The 22,274-nt window shown below is 43.7% G+C and overlaps 1 protein-coding gene across 5 annotated transcripts in view; it reads right to left on the bottom strand.

Annotated features, from left to right (window-relative positions):
- Positions 1-21,850, bottom strand: part of MAGI1 (membrane associated guanylate kinase, WW and PDZ domain containing 1) — a 682,664-nt gene extending 660,814 nt beyond the window's left edge. For all 5 annotated transcript variants that reach the window (XM_023510627.1, XM_023510629.1, XM_023510631.1 and 2 more), the window contains exon 1: positions 20,922-21,850. In XM_023510627.1, the coding sequence (XP_023366395.1) occupies positions 20,922-21,234 (313 nt within the window). In that variant the 5' untranslated portion in view covers positions 21,235-21,850. The remainder of the gene's footprint in view (positions 1-20,921) is intronic.
- Between the last annotated feature and the right edge of the window lie 424 nt (positions 21,851-22,274).

The following is a 22,274-nucleotide window of genomic DNA, read 5'->3' as shown; positions in this document are numbered from 1 at the left end:
CATTATGCTGTGTGACATAAGCCAGGCACAAAAGGCCAAATACTGTATGATCCCATTTATATTGGATGAGGTACCTGGAGTAGAAGTCACAGACACAGAAACTCAACAGAAGTGACCAGGGGACAGTTGGGTAAGATGAAAACCTTCTGGAGATGGATGGTGGTGGTGACTGCACAATAATATGAGTTCACTTAATGCCACTCAACTATTAAAATGCTTAAAACAGTCCATTTTATGTCATGTATACTTTGCCAAGAAATGCTGGATAGAAGCTTTCTATGTTCATGAGGTGCAAATTCCAATGCCTGGAACCCTGCGGAGAAAGTGGGTGTTAGCGCTGGAAGATGCACGCACCTGTGTCTAGACACACGCAGGGTGCGGCCACAGACGGAGAAACAGGGAAGCTCTGTGCTACAATCAGAGAACAGGCTTGCCATGAAACCGCCGCCACCAAGGCACAGACTCCTCCCTCCCAACAGAGGATGCGAGGAAGGGCACGGACCCCAGATTCCCTCTGACTGAATTCCAGGTCACCTACCCAATGGTGCATCGCAGCCTTTGGGGATCCCACCACCTGCCACCAAGTAATACTGCAGCATCCTGTGCACTCCTGGAGGGTTTCCAAGCTGCAGGAAACCTACTGCTGTCACTGACTCAGTTAGGAAACCATGGACATGTAACAGCATCTCAAGACTCCGAGTTCTGACCTCTACACTGGGAAAGAGGGTACATGCACTTCCCAGCTCATGCTGAGGAGTAAGACTGTATACAGGCAGCCCTCAGAGCACAGCCAGAGTTGGGAACTACTAAATCAAGCTCTGCTACTGTTGTCATCATCGTCTGGCTCCTCTCTGATAGACAGGTGACAGGACAAAGTGGGCAGGTGAGAGCTGGAAGGCTTCCTAACTTTGAAAAGAAAGACTGCTAGGCAGAGGGAATAAGGAAGAGAAAGCCATCAGAGCAGTCAAGCAAGGATGCCAAGAGGCAGCAGGAGAGAAGAAATAGTAAACATCCTTACTCTTTTTTGAGAGTTATCTGTAAATTGCTTTATCTTGGATTCATTTATTTTCCCTCCTTTGATCTTGGTCAGAAATAGGGTCTGTAATCATTGCTAGTTGTGCTGCACACACACACAAGCCTGAGACAAAGACAAGGCAGGGCTGGGGGTAGACATGCACATTTAATGCTGTCGCTTTTTTTACAGACCTAGAACAAAATATCTTTAACCCCCCCTGCCCCAAACATACGCATACATAGCAGTCCCTGTATATTTTTCATTTTTAACTTTCTGCTACCACCAAGGTAAAAGGAGATGACTTTCCTCCAAAGATTTTACAGCTGGTTAACAGCATTTGGCCATGTTCTCTTTGCCTAATGGTGACATCCTCCTCTCCACCTTCCAGCCAGGGTATTAATAGCCAGGACTGAAATCCTGGGATTCTAAAACTAGTAAGTACTAGTAAGTAAGAGCTATGTGTCCTCCAGTCAGGCACAGAGAACAGGTACTAATATTATCTCTTTGTATAGACGAAGAAACTGAGGTGCAGAGAGGGTAAGCAAAGTGCTCAAGGTCACACAGCTAGTGAGGGGTGGTGCTAGAATCAAAAATTCATATGGACTACTGCCCCTCATGACCTAGGTTCCAAATTGGCCTGCAATGGCCTTTGGTGGCCACTGATGGGCTGGTGACCGCCTGTGCATGTCCCTGCATTCTGAACGCTTAAGGTCTTAATCAGCCACCGCAGCCTAGACTCATCTCACTCAGCTCAATATGGGTTGGCCCCAGTTACAGGCCTCCCACTTGCCTCTTTAAAGTCATTACTTGCCAAGCTCTGCCAGCAGAACGAGAACTTGTTCTCTGATTGCCTCTCAACTCCTCTTTGGGAATCCACAGTGTGGCTCCATAGTTCCCCAGAACTGTTCAAAGCTTCTGGTGAATGCTTAGATCCTCCCTGAGCCATGTCCGCATCTAAAAGCACCTACCAACTCCAAGAAGGCAGCCATTCATTCCACAAATGCTACGCTGCTCACCTGCTAGTCCCAGGCCCTGCCTGGCCAAGAGCAGAATGCAGTAGAACCTCCACAGCTGACAACCTCCCTATATTGACCTCCTTCTTAAGTTGATATAATCTTCATAGACCAGACACACAGCACATATATGTATCAGTACAGTATAGGCCTACTTCCTTATGTTGACCACCTCCATTTGTTGATCAATTGGTTACAGTCTCCCAGGTGGTTAACGTGCAAAGGTTCTTAATGGTATAGGGATCAGGTTCCTGCCCTCAGGCAATTACACTCTTGTGGCTCATAAAATAAACAGGCAGCTAACTTCAAATGGAGGTGAGAACTAAGGAAAAAAAACAAGAAGGGCTGATGAGACAGTGAGCGACTTGCAACTGATTCTAGGAGAACGGGACAGTAGGATCCCAATCTTGTGCTACTGGCTGTAGGAGCAGATCATTCTTTGTTGTGGGGGCTGTCCAGTAGACTGAGGCATGTTTAGCAGCACTGGCTTTTACCCACCATGTGACCAAAGTACTTTCCAGTTGTAACAACTTAAACTGTTTTCAGATGTTACAAAGTGTTCCCTGGGAATGCAAAAAATATCCCCCACCCCTGTTGAGAGCTACTGGTCTTGAATACTATTTAACAGCACAGTCTCTGGAGTTAGAACCAGATTAGAATGGCAGATTACTAGCTGTTGAGTTGAAGTAAACTATTTAACCTTCCTAAGACTCAGTTTCTTCATCGCTAAAATGGGTGAAATAACATCTCCGTGAAGAGCTATTGTGAAGAAAAATAAGATAATGTCTGTGAAGATTCTGACAAGGGTGAAAGTAACAAAGGGTCAATAAATAGGAGCTGTTATTTTTTAGCCCCTGCCGTTAAAATTCATATCCAAGGAGTCTGCTCTTGGGTCACCTATAATCAACTACAACTGAATTTCCCATGGCGTCTGTCCATTTCAATTCCCCTCTAAACCCCCCATCATGTGGGAGGGAGGTGTCAGAAATGGGAATCACTGGGCTACTTGACCAACCTGTTCCATAGCTTCTCCCTTAACAGTGCCCACCTGTTCTCTAGGGAGCCAGGTTTTCCCTCCAGTGCAAAAGTCACAAGGCCCAGAGGAGGACTGGCCCCATCCCCCCACTGCAGGTGGATACTGATTTGCATAAGTCTCAACAATTGGTTAAGGGATTGCAAAATTTAGCCTCTCAACACACAGCAGGTGACATTCCTCTGGGCCTTTCTCTCCCAGGCTGTGAATAAGAAGGCACGTCACCCCCTTTGTCATGGTTATCCATCTGCAAATAAGAAAAACCACCTTGAGTCCCGAGAAAGGACAGAGGAAAAACACTGAGAGAATCAGTGTCCCCCCTTAGTAGTGACTATGGGCACCACAGGGGTTACTGGCAGCTCCCAAGCAAATCGCGGAGAAAGCAGACCCATATGCTGATAAAACCCTACCTGAAACTCCATTCTTCTGAAATTCTTAACTATGTGCCTCCCTTAATCCCCCTTTGTGGTGTAAGCCATTTTAGTTGAGGTTTTTAAATCAATTGTAACTAAAACATCAAGTGACACAACAGTTTCACAGGGTAGCTCAGTCTCCCTCCTTGCATAAAATATTCAAGTTGAAATTATCTTTCAACCATCCTTTATATTCACCCACTATGTTGGGTACAGACCAATCAATAGGAGAAACATCACCCTCAGCCAGCCTCACAGAACCCAACCGCTCCACATAAGCTGCTTCATTTGGGAGTCTCGGCACGTTACCATATGCTGAGCTGCTTTAGGAAAACTGTAATCAGTAAATGCATTGATTAAAAAGAAAAAGGCCAGCTCGGCGCCCCTAGCACAATGGTTACAGCACCAGCCACATACACCAAGGCTGGCAGGTTCGAACCTGGCCCGACCCAAATAAACAACAATGATAAGTGCAACAAAAAATAACCGGGTGTTACAACAGGCACCTGTAGTGCCAGCTGCTTGGGAGGCTGAGGCAAGAGAATCACTTAAGCACAAGAGTTTGAGGCTGCTGTGAGCTGTGATGCCACATACTCTACCGAGGGTGACACAGTCAGACTGTCTAAAAAAAGAAAGAAAGAAAAAGGCCAAGGAGACACCAGGCATCATCTATCCCAAACTTTCATATTTAAGAAGCATCAACCCAATGGGTCACTCTAATCTTGTGTTGGAACAGCTGGATTTGACATCAAAGACCTGTGACTATCCTCACAATTTGTGGTAGCACTGTCTTCTGTACCTTTCAGTACAGTCAACACTAACCTCATGTGGCTACCTAAATTAATTACAGCAGAACCTCTGTAAGTTGACCACCCAAGGGACTGTAACAAACTGGTCAACACACAGGGGTGGTCGGGAACTAGGCCTACTAGACTGATACATACATGTAGTGCATGTCCAGTCTATGAAAATTAGGTCAATTTAAGAACATGGTCAACTAGAGGTTCTACTATATATATTTTAAAAAATTTAAATTCAGTTCCTCAGCCATGATAGCCACATTTTAAATGTATAATCTCCACATGTGGCTAGAGGATAAAATAGTGTACAGTATAGATAAAGAACATTCTATCACATGAAGTTCTATAGATCAGGACAATCTTCCCTCCAGATTTCCCTTACTATTTTAAAAAGACAAGCGTGGTACCCACAGAAAGGATCCCTCTAAATTAGCAAACTAGGCTCGGCGCCTGTGGTTCAACCACGTACACCTGAGGTGGCGGGTTCGAATCCCCAGCCCAGACCCGCCAAACAACAATGACGGCTGCAACCAAAAAATAGCCGGGCGTTGTGGCGGGCGCCTGTGGTCCCAGCTACTTGGGAGGCGGAGGCAGGAGACTTGCTTGAGCCCAGGAGTTGGAGGTTGCTGTGAGCGTGATGCCATGGCACTCTACCCAGGGGGATAGCTTGAGGCTCCGTCTCAAAAAAAAATAAAAATAAAAAATAAAAAATAAATAAATTAGCAAACTAATGCTAGGACTCTGAAGCACAAAAAGACCTCATACATATACATACACACACACACACACACACACACACACCCCCCAGCATTTGCTCCCTATAAGAACTAGCAACTCTCAAATAACTTGTCTTTCTATCCTTGATCACCTCTGGTAATCAGTGTTCATTCAAGTTACTATCATGTATTAAGTAACCTAGAATTGAAAAGGCCCGTATTGGAAAGGCTGGAGCCTCAAACTTTGCACTTCCCAAGATCAGCCAGGATTTTTTTAAACACAATGGATTCACAGGGCCCATCCCCCAGCCCTCTGATCCCATAGATCTGGGCTGGGGTCTAGTGATCCCCATATTTACCAAACACTCTGTTTGGTTCTAACCCAGTGGCTATCTGGGGATGATTCTTTGGAATTGGGGCATCAAGACTGTGCTGGGCAGGGAAACATGCGTCAGAATCACTCATGAAGCCACCCCCAGGCAACCACAACCTGAAAACTCTCCCAGGTAATTCTGATGTACTTTCCAGTCACCCAAATCCAATTTGTGGGCCACTGTTTCCAAACCTGATCCTCTCCTCCAAGCAGCTCTGCCTGCAATCTGTTAGCAGCCATCAGGTGAATGTAAGTGCCTGGTAACAGGTGCACAAGACCACAAATTCCCCCTGCAGTCTTTTCCCGACTGAATGTCTCTCTTCCCTCTGGAGTTCAGGCAACAGGGTGACTCACCACGTTTTATTAAACCCTATAGATCAGCTTTTCACCAAAAAAGCCTCCAAAAGTAACAACCAGCTATGATATTCCCATTAATGGCTCCTTCTCACAATTATCATTCTTGGAGATAACTTATTTCACAGAGAATAGCTTAAGCTTACATTTTTAGCTAAAATGTCACAGAAACAGATTCACACTGCTTAGGAAAGCCAAGGCCTTTCTTCCGTATGGCAGTATTTTCCCACAGAGTTAGAGACACATAAATAGGCAACAGCTACCGAAATTTTTACTTTGCTGGTCATCTTGTTCCCCTGACTTGTCTCTTGTCAATAATGATGTGTGTATAACATGTCAATATTGAGATAACGCTCTGTGCATTCAACAGAGTTTTCTTTTTTTTTATTTAAAAAGAAAAATAAAAGTATTGAAACAATAAATGTGGCTCACAGGTTCAAACAGGCAGAAGCCAGGACCTATCCTTGGATGCAGGTATCACAGTCACATCTTCAGTTGGAATGATTACTGACTTTTTTCTTTATCGTCACATAAACTCCTGGTTTAGAGACCCAAACTGGCCTAGTTTTTGACCAAGTGTTAGCAATTTACACATGGACTCCCACTGTCCCACTATAATGCTGTATAACAAACAATCATGAAACTTCGATGGCATACATCAATAAGCATTTATTGCACATGCATTTCAGGTTCACCCAGAGCCAACTAGGGAGCCCTGCTAATCTCAGCTGAAATTTAAAATATTCAAATACACTATGGAGAAGCTCAGCTGCAGGTCTGTGGCACGGCCAGACTGCTCTCTTTAACAAAGCCCAAAGCTCAGAAGTCTGATCAGTGATCGCCCAGCCTAAAACACCATGGGACATAAGCTTTCTGTGCTACATTTCATGGTGGAACATGTAATAGTAACAGACAGAAGTCAAATTTCACACCACGCTGGGGAGCTTCCCAGGGGCCCCAAAAGTAGTTATTATAAACGAAAGAAGTAGATCAGGATATACAGTAGTCTAAACTTAAAAATTCTCCTCAGTTTTATCCCACATTTGAAGTTCTAGATTATGTACAGAATATCCTATCTAAAATTTGAATTCCTAGACAGCCTATTGGAATATTCCATTCAGATATGGGAATGGAGGGGAAAGGAGGAGAAAAGAGACACACAGCCCAAAACCAAACCTAGCAAAATGTCAACTCCATGTTGGGCTTTTGTTGACAACTTTATAGTTTTAATTTTATGAAGGCCCTGCCATGCTTGGCTCTTTGATAGAAAGATTGCATTGACTAAGCTTCTAATCTGAATTACCTGAATCCTTTTTCTCATGCTGGTGCAGCAAACCTGGCGCGTGACATGAATTATGCAATGCAGAACAATCCATTATGCAGGCAGGAAAGCAAGAAAGGCTGCTCTGGTTTTCAGAAAACAAAATTCTACCAGGTAACACTGACATGAAAGGACAGACACCTACTCTCAGAGGTAGATGTCCACTCTTGGAGTTAAAGTTAGGGTCCTGACTTATCTGTAGAATGGCCAGACAATTTGTGTTATTAGGCACTTTCCTGCCATATTTAAAACTTCTCTAAGTAGTACATATAAAATTCTTATATTTGTAAGGCCACATATTTCACAATAAAATCACTTAAGTGAAAAAGAATAGATTTCTATTCCTGTACCAGGAATTCATATCCATATGAACATCAATTTCAAGATGTGATTTTGCACCTACTTCTAAGACTCGGCAGGCAGGGGCCCTGAGACAAAATATTCCAATTATGATCAGCTGTCAAAATACACTCTCTCTCCAGCTCTTCACAACTAGAATTGGGGCGCTGTCACCAGCTGGGCTTCTAAAAAACCTACTAGGACGACAGTGCCAAACCAAACTACTTCCAAAACTATTATTCATTTCAACACAGATTTCTTGACCCTTTTTGTGAACTGGTCACTACCCTGGGTCCTGAGAATACAAACATGAGCATCCAATCAATTCTCTTGAAGAGATGAAGTGAGAAAGACACTAAGTGAGACAGACAAATATATAAACAAGAGGTTGTAAGCTTGTCGCCTAAGGACCAAATATGGCTCCCAGATGTGTTTTGTTTGGTTCATAGAAATTTTTGAAAGAGCTTTGAACCAACATTTTAAAATTGACAAAGTTCATTAAAAGAAAAACAATCCAATCTTCTGGGTTCTCTTGAAAACTTGAAAATTGTTCCTAACATGGCAGCAACCGACCAAAGAATGGCTACTTTTCCCTTTGAACAAAATAAACCCTTCTAGTTCAACCCAGTCCCCACCACTCCCTATTGCCCTCTAAAATACATACTTGGCATTTGAATTCGATGCTGGAAATAAACAATGCCAGTAGAAGGTATTACCTTTACAAGTAAGGTAAGTGAAGACTCTCATATATTTTGCGGCAAGTTGATATATTTTGTGAAGAGTAACATCATGGTGGATATTAAAGTCTTAAAGACTGCGAGGCCAACATGGGTGGATCATCTGAGCTCACGAGTTCGAGACCAGCCTGAGCAAGAGCAAGACCTCACCTCTAATAATAGCCGGACACTGTGGCAGGTGCCTGAATTCCCAGGTACTCAGGAGGCTGAGGCAAGAGAATTGCTTTAGTCTAAGAGTTTGAGGTTGCTGTGAGCTGTGATGCCACAGCACTCTACCAAGGGTGACAAAGTGAGAATCTATCTCAAAAAAATAAATAAAAATTAAAAAATAAAGTCTTAAAAAGATATGTCATGTGAGCCAACAACTTTACTTCTATACTTTTCTTCTATTTGAAGAAAAATATCTGAAGATGTTCACTAAAATGTATACATGAGGATATTCATCAATATGTTATATAAAATAGAGAAGAACTAAAAACAATCTAAATGTTCATCCTCAAAGTATGGCTTAATGAAGCACCCCCAAATAGGCTTTGCACACAGTGAAATAGTAAACTTGACCTATATGAAGTATAAAAAGAAAGTCCATGATACACTGTGAGACCCAAAGAAAAATCCCACCAAAACATCATATAGTATATATAGTCCTATTTTCAGAAAACCCCCAAATCTACAAATATATGTTTAGTGTATTTGTATGTGTCTAGATAAAGATACAGTGTTAACACATGTATTTCTTTGGGGTGATACATGGGCAATGTAGACAATTTTCCTTCTGTATTAACATCTTTTTGTATTTTATATATATATATATACACACACATATATATATATTTTTTTAACCTAAGTCTAATGCCAAGTATTATTTAAATGAGAAAAAAGCATTAAATTTTACCAGGAAAACATATAAGCTATGAAGTTTAGACCAACTTTGGATAGTGACTGGTAGTCAGACAAAATGACAACACTATTCATAATTGTAAAAGATTAGAAATCAGAATCTAGATGCCTAGCCTTTTTATAAAACACACACACATGCTTCAACACCATAGAAAGTTATTTTTTAACAATTTGATCTTGAGTTTTGAATCCTTAACCAAGTCACACAGACTTAAACAGGCTGATAGCTGGAGGAGGAAATGAACATGCTCTCCCTATCAGATGTAAATTCTAACTGCTTGGCCAAGAATCCAGGTGGTAAGATACAGGCTCAATTTAAAACAGAGCAAGGTGGCACTTTCCATGGCCACATTACATTAAGGCTCAAACCACTGCACACAGATGGCCAAAATAAGGCCCTCTATGACCTTCAACACAATTAATTCAATATTTTCTCTATAGTTGAAAATGCTACAACAACTGGCAGACAACCATCCTAAATCATCACGGGAAAGTAAGACATATGGCTAAGTATATTTAATATGCCTTAAAAATAAGACGCAGATTTTCTAGCCAACAAGATCTTAGGAAAAAAAGAATTTGAATTATGCCTACTCATTACCCTCAAAAAGAATTCAATTCAACAGATATTCCTGAGCACGTACAGAGGGGTAGAGCTTACAAAGACCCATAAAATAAGTATGCTACCTTCAGGAAACACACAGTCCAGTACAGGAAATAGCTGGGCAAATCCACAATCATGCACTACTATTTTGACTCTTGAAATAATGATGTGCATACAAAATAGAGACACACAAGTAGGAGAAAGGAATCAACACTGCTGGGGAGGTAGATCAAAGAGAACAGAATATCGCAGCAATTAAGCAGAATTGCTTGAAAATATGTAGTAACACACTGTTTTCTGCCCAGAAAACACTTTAGGAATCCATGGTTTACTTCTAGGACTATCTTCAGTGAGGTCACCAGGCGTTTTGGGCTATCTTTGGCAGCAATAGGTCCAGCCTAAAACAGGGGCATCCACACTCACCCCACAGTATAAAGAAATGGAGGTTCCAGGCTATGTGAACATATTTCTTTTTTTTTTTTTTTTTTTGTTAACATATTTCTAACACGGAAACCTAGCGTAAGATTTTTGGAACAAGGTAGATCTGAACTCAAGTCTCACCTGTCTAGGTGCCAGGATGAATAACCTCACCTCTCAAGCTAATTTTCTTGTGGCTAAAATGAGAGTAAAATCATCTAGCCAGGCAAAACTTGAGTCTCAGTGACATGTCAGAGGATACACAAATAATAGTTATGGTTAGTAGTATATCACCCTTGATTCAGATTCCCCATCTCAGCCATGAAGTCATACCTTGAGAGCAGACTTTCTCAACATCACCTTTGCTGACATCGTGTGTTGGACAATTCTCTGTCATTGATTGTCTTGCGCATCATGGGATGTTTGTTCAGCAACATCCTTGGCTTCTACTCACTAGAAGTCAGTAGCATGCCCCATCCTTTTTGTTTCCTTTTTTTTTTTTTTTTTTTTTTTGAGACAGAGTCTCACTATGTTGCCCTGGGTAGAGTGCCATGATGTCACAGCTCACAGCAACCTCAAACTCTTAAGCTTAAGTGACTCTCTTGCCTCAGCCTCCCAAGTAGCGGGGACTACAAGCAACTGCCACAACGCCTGGCTATTTTTTTTTGTTGTTGCAGTTGTCTTTGTTGTTTTAGCTGGCCCGGGCTGGGTCAAACCCACCAGCCTCGGTGATGTGGCTGGCATCGCAACCACTGTGCTACAGGAGCCGAGCCAACATATCCCACCCTTAATTGTGACAACCTTATCCCCAGCTGAAAACCACTGATTTAGAGAAACCCACTTATGTGTCTCTATTTCTCACCTGAAAATATCACAGCTGCTGTAATATAGGTTATTTCAGTGAGCGTTAATTACAAGCCAACCAAAGTACTACATATACACGTACATTACCTCATTTAATCCTCACAACCGCCCAATACCGTAGGTATAATTACCATTTCCACTTGAAAGAATTCATGCCCTGGGAGGTTCACCTGCCCATGGTCTCTCAGCTGGGAAGCAGTAGAGTCTGGATTTGAACCTAGGGAGTCTGACTCCAAATCCTTAAAACCACTAAGCCTCACTGTTTCCTTAGCGATTCCTAATGTGGGACCCAGACTTGGTGCCAGGGAGATGGCAGACCATGGAGTGCCATTCTTAAGCATCATTACTGCTGGTAAAGTCCTGCCTATAATTCGCCCTCCCTCCACGCTTTACCACAACCTGGGACCTAAGGATAATCATTAGAATCAATCCATCACCAGTGACAATATGGGAGAATGTCAGGAAGCTCAGACCTCCACAAACGCATCGTGAGGTCCAGAGGCTTCCTTCTTACTTGTCTGAGCTAATCCAGCATCAGCCTTTCAAAAAGACAGCATCTGAATCATGCAGAAAAATGAGGGTTTTTTTTCTTAGACTTATAAAGCTCCCTGGAGAACTGTGTACCACAATCTCTGTCTCAAGAGATTCTTTCCTCTCTCCCAAGTGCTTTCAAATGGGGAACATTCAAACAATAACATAAGCCAGCATTTATTAGGCACTCACTATGTGCCAGGCCCTGTTTACTTATAACCCCTCATTCCATTCCTCCATCAACCCTAGAAAGCAGGTATTATTATTATTATCCCCATTTTCAGGGAGGAAAATCCTAGATCAAAGAGGTGAAGTATTTTGTCCCAGGTTACCCACCTAGTAAATGAAAAAGCCTGCCTTCTAATCTGAGTTAGCCTGGGTCTAAAAACTGAATCTATGACACATCAATAATTTGATATTTGTAGATTATTTTATAAACAGCATTACAGACCCGCTAACACTGTATATAGCAATAATTTTGAAACATGGCTTATAATCAGGGCAAATCACCTTCCAATTGCACCACCATGCTACTGCTGTCCATAAAGAGAGCTTCAAGTCTTCTCTCTTAACAAACTAAAAGATTTAGCTTTATTGTGGGAAACACAGCATGGCCCATTAAAACCACACACAAATGCCTCTGTCTGCAGTAATGATAAGGTTAATACCTTAGCCGTAAAAATGTAATTCTCTTACGTAACTCATTCTGATGACACTGGAGATGGTTACACAAAAAGTCTACATATACAGGCAGAAGAATCTCAGGGTGTGAGTTTGCAAAGTTCCCTGACACACTCAGCATGGGGCTGCCTTAAACTTGTAATTCCTGCCCCACCCCCAATAGAGCTCTGTTGGCCTTTAAGACTCCCAGGTCTCACTTTTCACTTCCCCTATGGTACTTCCTGGGAGCAACTCCCAAATAAGCCACATGTATTCAAATCCTTATATAGAGATTCAAGGTAAGAAGACAGGCCATTGCTGGGGAACAACAGGATAGTAAGCAGATGACTTGGCTAGGTAAGGGATGCTGTGCACAGACCTACTTCTAACTCAGCAAGGTCCTCATGGTGACTCTGGCAGCTGCAACTCTCCTGTTTAGATCAACCACCTGGTAACCCCTGTTACTGCCATATCCAAATCCAAGTAACCCCTGAAATCAGGACGCTCAATTACTCTAAAAGTCAAAGACCTCTCTCACACAAGGAACTAAAATCAGACACACATTACATGTGACCTTATCGCTGACTCAAAGGAGATACCAATGGAGTCTTCCCTCCTCTTCTCGATAGGAGACCAAGGACCCAAGTGTTCTTCCTTGCAAACCTATAATATTTGGGCCAGATGAAGCAGACCAGCAATGCTCACTGTCTTCAAGAATATTCCTCAATCAACTAGCCAAGCTCTAAACAGAAGCAACTGAGCTCTGGAGAGATTTATTTTCATTCTAAATTTGACAGTGGTCATTTGGCAAATACTTAAGCAACTACTACACATCAGGTATGTTCTTGGTTGGGAGGATAAAGGGAGGGAACAAGAAGACATCCCTCCCCTCTCAGAGGCTGTATTCTAGACCTACACAGGGGCGTCCAACCTACAGCCCCATCATTTGAGGACTGTTTTGCTTATCTGTGATGGTAGATATTGCAGAAAGCATGCACAGACCTTTTCGTCAGCTCATCAGCTTTCTTTAGTGTTTCTGTATTTAATGTGTGGCCCAAGACAACTTTTAATCTTTCAACAGCAGAAAAAGAAAAGAGGTTGGACACCCCTGTGAAGGACAGACAAAATAAGGGACTTACTTATTGTGACATGATCTACACTCTATAGAGTAAAAAAAGCAAAAAAGGAGAATAAAGAATACCAAGCAACAGTGGAGTTATGCTTTTCAATAACGTGGTCAGAGGCAGCCCCACTGGGAAGGCAACCTTTGAGAAAGACTTGAAGTTCTTGAGGAAGCAAGCCTGTCTGATGTATACGTGGGGACTAGCAAGCCATGGTCAGAGAGAGAGAAGTAACATCACAGACCAGGTCATAAGGCAGGTTGGGTGGGGGGAGGGACCTTGAAAGTCACTTATAAGGACTTTGACTTTCACTCTGAGACAGGGACGATAGAAATGATTATGCTATTATTTAATTACTGAGCTTTAAAAAGATGGAATGGAATCACAAAAGACACTATTCCAATTGCATTTTCTAGTTCTGCTTACATGCCTTCAGAACAGCTGATACCCAGAACACACTGGATGCTCCATAAGACACTTTATTATAAAGCAGAGGCAAATGACAGGCCCACCATTGACATGCATGGGGTTCAGCTGTGGAAACAACAAAATGAATGCACAAGAAATAATATATCGATGCCAACATCCACAGAGGTGCAGCATAGCAAAGCTTCAGTGTTTACCAGGAATATTTTCAAGGTTATAGATCTCACATATGAGCTGCATAAAAACAGGCAGGCATGCAGTAACCTACTTTTCTGTATGTCAGCCCTTAACGAATTTGACAGCCTTTATTCTCAGTGTATACAAAATCAGTATATCCTGTTACAAGTATATACAAACTTAAGGAAAGGACCACTAACATCAGAGAGTAATGTTTTGCATTAAATAACCATTGTTTATAAAGCAACATCCTTCATGTAAACCCTTGTGGTAAGGAGATGTCAGAATGTTTTCTCTTATAAACCACTTAATTCCCTTTGGTGGATATCATCAATCCTGCCATCCAAAACTAGCTGGGTAATGAATGCCAACAAATGCAGTGAGCCAACTGTATGCCATTGCCTCAGAAGGGCAAGTGAATCTATTTTTAAATAACACAGCCAAGGGCAAAGGGTGGCCATTGGAAACAATGGACAAGTTGGGTTGGCTATCCTTCAATTATTTTTTGTAAAAGCTACAGAGTATTCCACAATGTCGCCTAAAAATATCCCCCTGAGAGTGGTCTTTTGGCACCAAGAACAAAAACAGATTGATTTTTGGAAGTTTAATTTAAAAAAAAAAAGACATATAAACACAAAACACAATTCAAGAGAGAAAGGAGGGGCTAAAATCAGACTGTTTTCTGCAGCAAAGATCTGATTTGCTGTTGGCTGAAAAGACTGTACACAAGGACAATGCTGTAGGAAAACAGAGGTAGAGTGTCATTCTCAGAGATGCTGACACAAAGCAGAAATACCCCTCATCATCCCGCCTGCTGAACATCTGAAATTTCACATTTAGAGCCTCATTTGTTAAACTGTAATTCAAGACAACAGTTAAAAATACCTGAATTCATTGAGCCTTGTCATTCATTTATGGCTTAGCCTGAATTACTAGACAAAGACAGTCAGACAAGGAAGAGCTGGCGATGACAAAATGAACACAGTAAGGATGCTAAATAAGAATAATAAAAGATGAACAGGAAGAAAGGGAGGAAAGATGTTGCAGATGGCCTCCTGCACTTACCCTCTGAAACAAAGGAAAATTCCTTCATGCAGCCAGCAAATTTCAGTAAGCATCTATTATTGGCTGGGTATCATTTTAGATGCTGGGAAATAAAGGGGTGAACAAAAGGGATGAGCTTCCTGTTTTCATGGAACTTCCACCCTAGTGGAAGGGGAGATAGACAATAATGAAACAAAATAATATGAGATTATGTTGAGATTATGAAGGCAACAGAACAGGGTGAGGAGATGGCATTGACTCAGGGAACCGTCTTCTATGTGGGTCAGTGGTGCGCTGGGGTCAGCTCAGACTGGCTTAGGAGACCCAATTATATGCATCTCTTCCCAGCTCAGGCTATGCTACTCCCTCTCAGAGCTAGTTGCTAAGCATCTAGCAGCACACCAGAAAGAGTCACTGAGGAACGCAGTGAAAGTCTCTCTGAGGAGACACTAAGGAAAGGAGCCAATCTTGTGACCATCTAGGAGGAGAAGGAAGAGGAAGCAAACCCAGAGATTTACGGGAAACCAAAAAACAAGACAAGACACTCTAATTTTTTTTTTTTTTTTTAGACAGAGTTGCACTATGTTGCCCTTGGTAGAGTGGAGTGCTGTGACATCACAGCTCACAGCAACCTCAAACTCTTGGACTTAAGAGATCCTCTTGCCTCAGCCTCCCAAGTAGCTGGGACTACAGGCGCCTGCCACAACATCCAGCTATTTTTTTGTTGTAGTTGTCACTGTTGTTTGGCAGGCTTGGAATGGGTTCCAAACCGCAGCCGGCACCCTAGCCGCTAAGCTACAGGCGCCAAGCCTGGCACTCTTATTTTAAAATGAGAATAGAATTATTTTGCAATAGCACTGCTGTCACATATTCCAACTGGTCAAAACAAACACACAAACAACATCAAAACAAAACAAAAAACCTCGCAAAGATGTACGAGTATATTTAACTCATTGTGGTCACAATTCCCTCATTACAGTGGTGGTGGTTTTCTCAGTTTCTTAAATTGTGTCTTATTATCTCCATTATGCAAAAAAAAAAAAAAAAGTGGAAGGACAGTTTCAGTTCCTGGGTAATTTAAAAACCACAGAATTCACCTACAAAAATATGTAAGCATGACCTATAATATACAAGTTTTGGAAACTACAATCACACCATTTTAAACCTTTGGCATCAGGGTTATTCACAGAAGCACAGCATAAGTGAAAAAGGCCTAGACCTAAAGAGACACACCCACTTATTTTTAGCATGAAGAAATTTAGGCTTAAAACAGATGACTTGCCAGAAATGATGGACTAGCTGGCAGAGCTTGTTCTAGAACCCAGGTCACCTGCTTCATCTGACGTCATCATCTCCAGTTCAGTCTGTACCCCAGGGCAACGGTTCTCAAAACCGAGCAGCACCAGAATCACCTGAGGACTTGTTGAAACAGCCCATGGATGCCAAAGTTTCTGATCGGTAGGGAAGGTAAGGCCTGGGAATTTGCATTTCTAACCAGTTCCCAGGTGATGCTAATGCAACCTAGTCTGGAGACCCCACTGTCTCAGAATTCCCTTAAAGCATTAACTTAGCCAAGCGCCTGGCATATTCTAAGGCAAGAGCTTAATAAATACTAGCTCTATCCTACATCAAAGTTTTCTTACATACATTTGTCCTCACACACACTAGAAGGGCTAAAATTCAAAAAACAGACAAAATCAAAGATGGCAAAATTCAGAGCAAAAACTTTGGAATCAGATACAGCTGAGTTACAGCTCTACTTATGCCACTTGTGGTTTGACCTTGGAAAAGTTACCCAAACTCTCTGACTCTTTTTTTTTTTTTTTGAGACAGAGCCTCAAGCTGTCCCACTAGGTAGAGTGCTCTGGCATCACAGCTCACAACAACCTCCAACTCCTGGGCTCAAGCAAGTCTCCTGTCTCAGCCTCCCAAGTAGCTGGGACCACAGGCGCCCACCACAATGCCCGGCTATTTTTTGGTTGCAGCCGTCATTGTTGTTTGGCAGGCCCACGCTGGGTTCAAACTCACCACCTTAGGTGTATGTGGCTGGCGCCCTACCCACTTGAGCCACAGGCACGAAGCCAACTCTCTGACTCTTACCTTTAGGCATCTGAGTCCAGTTGTGAGGACTGAAAACAAGAATTCCCTTAAAGCATTAATTTAGCCAAGCGCCTGGCATATTCTAAGGCAAGAGCTTAATAAATACTAACTCTATTCTACATCAAAGTTTTCTTACATACATTTGTCCTCACACACACTAGAAGGGCTAAAATTCAAAAAACAGACAAAAATGAAAGTTGGCAAAGAAGTAGAAACACTTATAGCAGCTTTATTCAGAATAGCCCAAAAGGGTACACAGTCCAAACGTCCACCAACAAGCCAAAGGACAAACTGACATGTGTGTACAATGTAATACTACTAAACAATAAAAGAGAACCAAATGAATTATACACACAACAAGGTGAAATCTCCAAAATACTCTATTGAGCAGTGGTTCTCAACCTTCCCAATGTCGTGATGTATTTTCATTGTTACAAAGAGGTTGCGACCCACAGATTGAGAATTGCTGCTGTAGAGTGAAAAAAGCCAGATACAAAAGAGTACATACTGCATTATTTCATTTTTATAAAGTTTTAAAAAGATAGACTAATTTACAGTCTGAAGCAGAATCACTTGAGGCCAGAAGTTTAAGACTGCAGTGAGCTATGACTGTATCACTGCACTGCAGCCTGGGCAACAGGGTGAGATCCCATTCCTGAAGAAAAAAGCAAAAACAAAAAACTAATTTATGAGTATGGTAAAAGAAATTAAACAGGCTTTGCTTCTGCACGGGGTAGGGGTAATTAACTAGACAGGAACATGAGGGAAATTTCTATGGGGATGAAAAATGTTCTGTGTCTTGAGTGATAACATGAGCATGATTTGTCAAAAATCATCAAATTATACACTTAAGATCTGTACATTTTATTATACCTTAATATACATATGCAATGACATACATATCTCTATAAATTTGTTTAGGCATTGTATAACAAAGGACTATCTTCTCCATTTGAAATGAACCAACACCAACCTCATAGATCCATTTACCTTCATAGACTATTTTGGTCCATGCCTCTTTCCAAGGAACGTGATGGCTCATGCCTGTAATCCTAGCACTTGGGAGGCCAAGACAGGTGTAATGCCTGAGCTCACAGGTTTGAAACCAGCCTGAGCCAGAGCAAGACCTACTTCTCTAAAAAAAATTTTAAAAAGTGTATGTGTGTGTGTGTGTATAACCGGGCATTGTGGCAGGTGCCTGTAGTTCCAGCTACTTGGGAGACTGAGGCAAGAGAATTGCTTAAACCCAAGAGCTGGAGGTTGCTATGAGCTGTGATGCCACAGCAGCACTCCACTGAGGGTGACCAAGTGAGGTTCTGTCTCAAAAAAAAAAAAAAGAAAGAAACATTAATGAAAACACAGTAAAAGCAATTCTATTATGTAATTTAATCATATTCTGAAAATGAAAGCAGGAACATAAGATTGGTAAAATGGTTTCTAGGGCCATCTTAACTAGTAATGAAAGTGTCAGTTAGATCCAACTCTGCTGTATAAGTATTAGATGAAACAGTAGCTTTCATATTGTGGTGGGTTCTAGGCCATTCAAGTTCCCAAACAAGCATCTTTTTTCTATCCCATTACAAGGAGATACACACACACACACACACACACACACACACACCCTTCACCCCCCTGCTGTGAACATTCTTGTGTTAGTAGGTGAGGGGAATTAACACTTGGAAACACTGCAGTCTCCTTTGAATCCATAAGTGTTTGATTCCAAACCCACTTGATTATCTCACTCACCCTTCCCTCAGTTCCATGCTGAGGACACCCTGGGACTATGCCTCCTGGATCCTTAATAACTAGTGGAAGGAGGCAGTGCAGCCACATGCAGCTTCTCTCACAATGCAAACAAGTCCCCATTCAGGACTTGTTAGATACCACTGGACATCCCACAAGACAGCAGGTACCCCTGCCTGCCTTTCCTCCACCCTTTCTCCAAAATGCCCCTCAAATAAGACCTGCAGCTGCTCCATCAAATGCCCTCACACAGTATTTTCTCTACAGTTCTATCAACTCATAATAATCCAGTTCCTGACATTAAAAACTAGTCTTAGAAATAAATAACTGTACTGGGGTGGCACCTCTGGCTCAAGGAGTAGGGCGCTGGCCCCTTAAACTGGGGGTGGTGGGTTCAAGCCTGGCCCCAGCCAAAACTGCAAAAAGAAAAAACCAACTGCACAAATTCAATTCAAACATATGTAATTCATCTTTAATAAGCACTTACTATGTCCCAGTACTGTCTGGTGCACTTTTCACATATCACTTTATGTAATACCCACAAGAAAGCCAGGTTTCAGATGAGGACACATGGCAAGGCCAGGCAGGGTTTTGGGCCTCAAGCCAAGCCTGAAGAGAGATGCAATGAATGAGGAACAGTCCTACCTTAAATGAGCTGACTCCCTTGAAGGAAATAAGGAAAAGAGACCTAATTCATAGACACACATGAAGAGAGCCCCAAGGAGGAAAACTCTGCTCATACCAGTAAGATGTTAGAGGGCTTCCAGGAGGACGCATTCAAGTAGAAACTGAAGTCATAAATAAAAGGTATTCTCCAAGGCTGTTAGCCCCTCAGTTCCCAAAGCTACCAAAAGGCCAAGCTATTTTCCCCTGCCCTCTTCCTCCCTTTCATCTGGAACATGCCTGTTTCTAAGAAAGCACCAGCTTGCCCCCAGCCCAGCCCTTTCCTTTGACACAATCCTCCAGCTGCTGCCTGTCCTTATGGAAATATATGGGAACTTTTCATCACGTTCAACTTTCCCACCTCCTTTGGCGCTTTCATCCAGGGGGTGTCAATGGCACTTGGCTGCACAAGTTATCCCTTTAAGAACTCCCGTCATTCTCCACTGGGCAGATACAGGGACAGCCCCTTACCTGCACCAAGCTGAGATGTGAGAGACCTACCACCACTAGCAGCCATCAAATACATCTTTTAAGAGGCCATCCCTCCTCATAAACTTCAAGAGAGGAATTTCTTCTCCTCCCTCCCCATGAATGAGCCCCTCCAGTCCCTTAGAGTCATCCCTCTTCCTCCCTCCTCCTCATCCATAGCCTAAGCCTCTGCAGCAAGGACACAAACGCTAACTTTTGGTAGCTGTGTGACCTTGGGGAAGTCACTTAATCACTGTAAGTTCCAGTTTCATTATCTGTAATATGGGGTTTATAAGAACAACTTGATCTTAAAACTGTTGTGAATCAGAATGAGATAGCACAAGTAAAGCATTTTGCACAGAGCACGGAATATAGTAAACTAACAATGAATAGTAGCTATCATTATCATCCTCAATAATGATGATGACAGTGGTGGTAGTGGCAGGGTAAATTTGGACCATGATTCCCGCTAAAAGCAAACAACTCCTTCGCCCGCTCCCGGGGCCTGTGGCTGGGCCACACGGTGGAGACACAGGCATCATTTAGCTGAGGAGTGAATGCAGGCTCTTCCGGCAGCCGACTCAGGAACCACCAGGTGGTCACCGGGCGAAGCCGATTTCTAAGGGAGGGCGTCCAATAAACCATAGACCCTCTTCTGTATACCCACTCACCAGGTCTGGAAACTGACTAGAGACCAAAGAACGCCAGCAGCAATGATCGCTGCATCCCTACCCCCAAGGAGCCAGGAAAGCGTCCACCTTGCCGCTACCTCAGTTCCCCAACTCTCCTTTACACTCGAGAGAAGCTGCGCTACACTTGGTGGCTGAGATAACAGGCTGGCAAACCAGACCTAGGAAACATCTCCCCACTTCCCTGCGCAAACGCAGTCCCCTTCTCCAAACGCAGGTTGGCAAACAACCCATAACCTCCGCAACAACTTTGTGTATTTCACCGCCACAAGGCGCACGGGCCTCAACTTTTCTCTTCGCTGCGCTCCACAGAGGAAAGCGGGAAATCAAGGTGAGAGGGGCACCTCACAGACCGCCCTCCTTTTGCAGGGGCGCCCCCCAAAGGCGCGCCCCGTCTTACCTTGTCTGACGGCCTTGAAGGTGACGGCCTCCTTGCAGCTGTCTATGACTCCCCGCACGTCATAGAGGGGCAAGCCGGACACCCGGATCCCCTGCACCTCCAGAAGCAGCTCCCCCTCGCCCAGTCGCTGGCCCTCGCCGCCGCTGGGAAGCCCCGCCGCCTCGGCTGCAGCCACCGCTCCGACATACGGAAACTCCCCGTTCTCCGCGCCCCCCAGCACCGTCACCCGCAGCTCGCCCTGGTGTCCCCGCCTCACGGTACATTCGTGAACTCTGCTAGTCCAGTGGTTCTTTTTCTGGATCACTTTCGACATGATGAGTTACACCCCCCCAAAAAAAAAAATTAAATGAGAGACAGGTGCCCCCCCACAGCACAAACCCCGAGCCTCCGCTGGTTCATGGGAGAAACATCTCTCCCCAAATAACAAAACAGGAGAGAGAAACTTGGCAGCCTCGCTCCCCTGCACACACTAGCGCACTCAAGCCATCATAAAACAAACTTTCTGAGCTTCCCCGCGAGCCGTGCACAGGCGCCCGCGAGCTTTGTTTGCATTCCGGTGCCTCTCGGTCCACGTTCCGGCGCCCGACCGTGCTCTCCCGGACCAGAGTCCACTCTACGCCGCTTGGGTTATTTTTTTCCTTCCTTTCTTTCTTGCCTTTTAGAAATGTGGTGTCGCCTCTTTGCCTCCCGCCTGGCTCGCCTCTCCTCGCTGGTGGGCTGTTCCTGAGGGTGAGGGAAGCCCTTCCAGCCAGTTGCTGGTAGCCCAGGAGACGCGGTTGCGGGACCGGGGTGGAGGGGGACAGGAGGGAAGTGTCCGCGGCCCCTTTAAGCAGATACAAAGGCTCGGCTTGTTTTGTTACAGTTCATTCTATTCCGCGCGGCGAAACGCAGCAGCCGGCGAAAGGAGACGCGCGCGCATGCGTTCCGCGGCCGCCTATCGGCCGGCCCACTCCTCCCATCCCTCCCCTCCTCCCTTAAGGGAGAAATTCCAACGTGCTTCCCGTTGGGTCCTAAAACCGACGGTCCAGGAGCAGCCAATTGACTCCTTTCTCTGCTACACCCCCCCTCTAATTCCTCCTCCTTTGCTTTCTGTGTCTTCGAGTCAGCAAATCTTATTGTGATTACGGGGACGCGCACGTGTTTTACTCCCAACTGTTCGCAACATTTGAAACATGGGCAATCTGGCTCTGGCATTTTAAAATCTTTTCAAACAGGTAGGGGCTGGGGCCGCTCACACACTCACCGTCTTGCTCACACGCACGCACACACGCCGACCCTAAGCCTCCTAACCGCCCTTCGTCAGTGGCTGGCCAAGCTGTCGGTCACCCTGCCCGCCGCCCCCCGGCCACATTT

The sequence above is a fragment of the Otolemur garnettii genome, unplaced genomic scaffold, assembly GCF_000181295.1.
Source record: "Otolemur garnettii isolate 467f Iridium unplaced genomic scaffold, OtoGar3 scaffold00015, whole genome shotgun sequence".
Classification (NCBI taxonomy): domain Eukaryota; kingdom Metazoa; phylum Chordata; class Mammalia; order Primates; family Galagidae; genus Otolemur; species Otolemur garnettii.
This window is presented reverse-complemented; position numbering and strand designations above follow the sequence as displayed.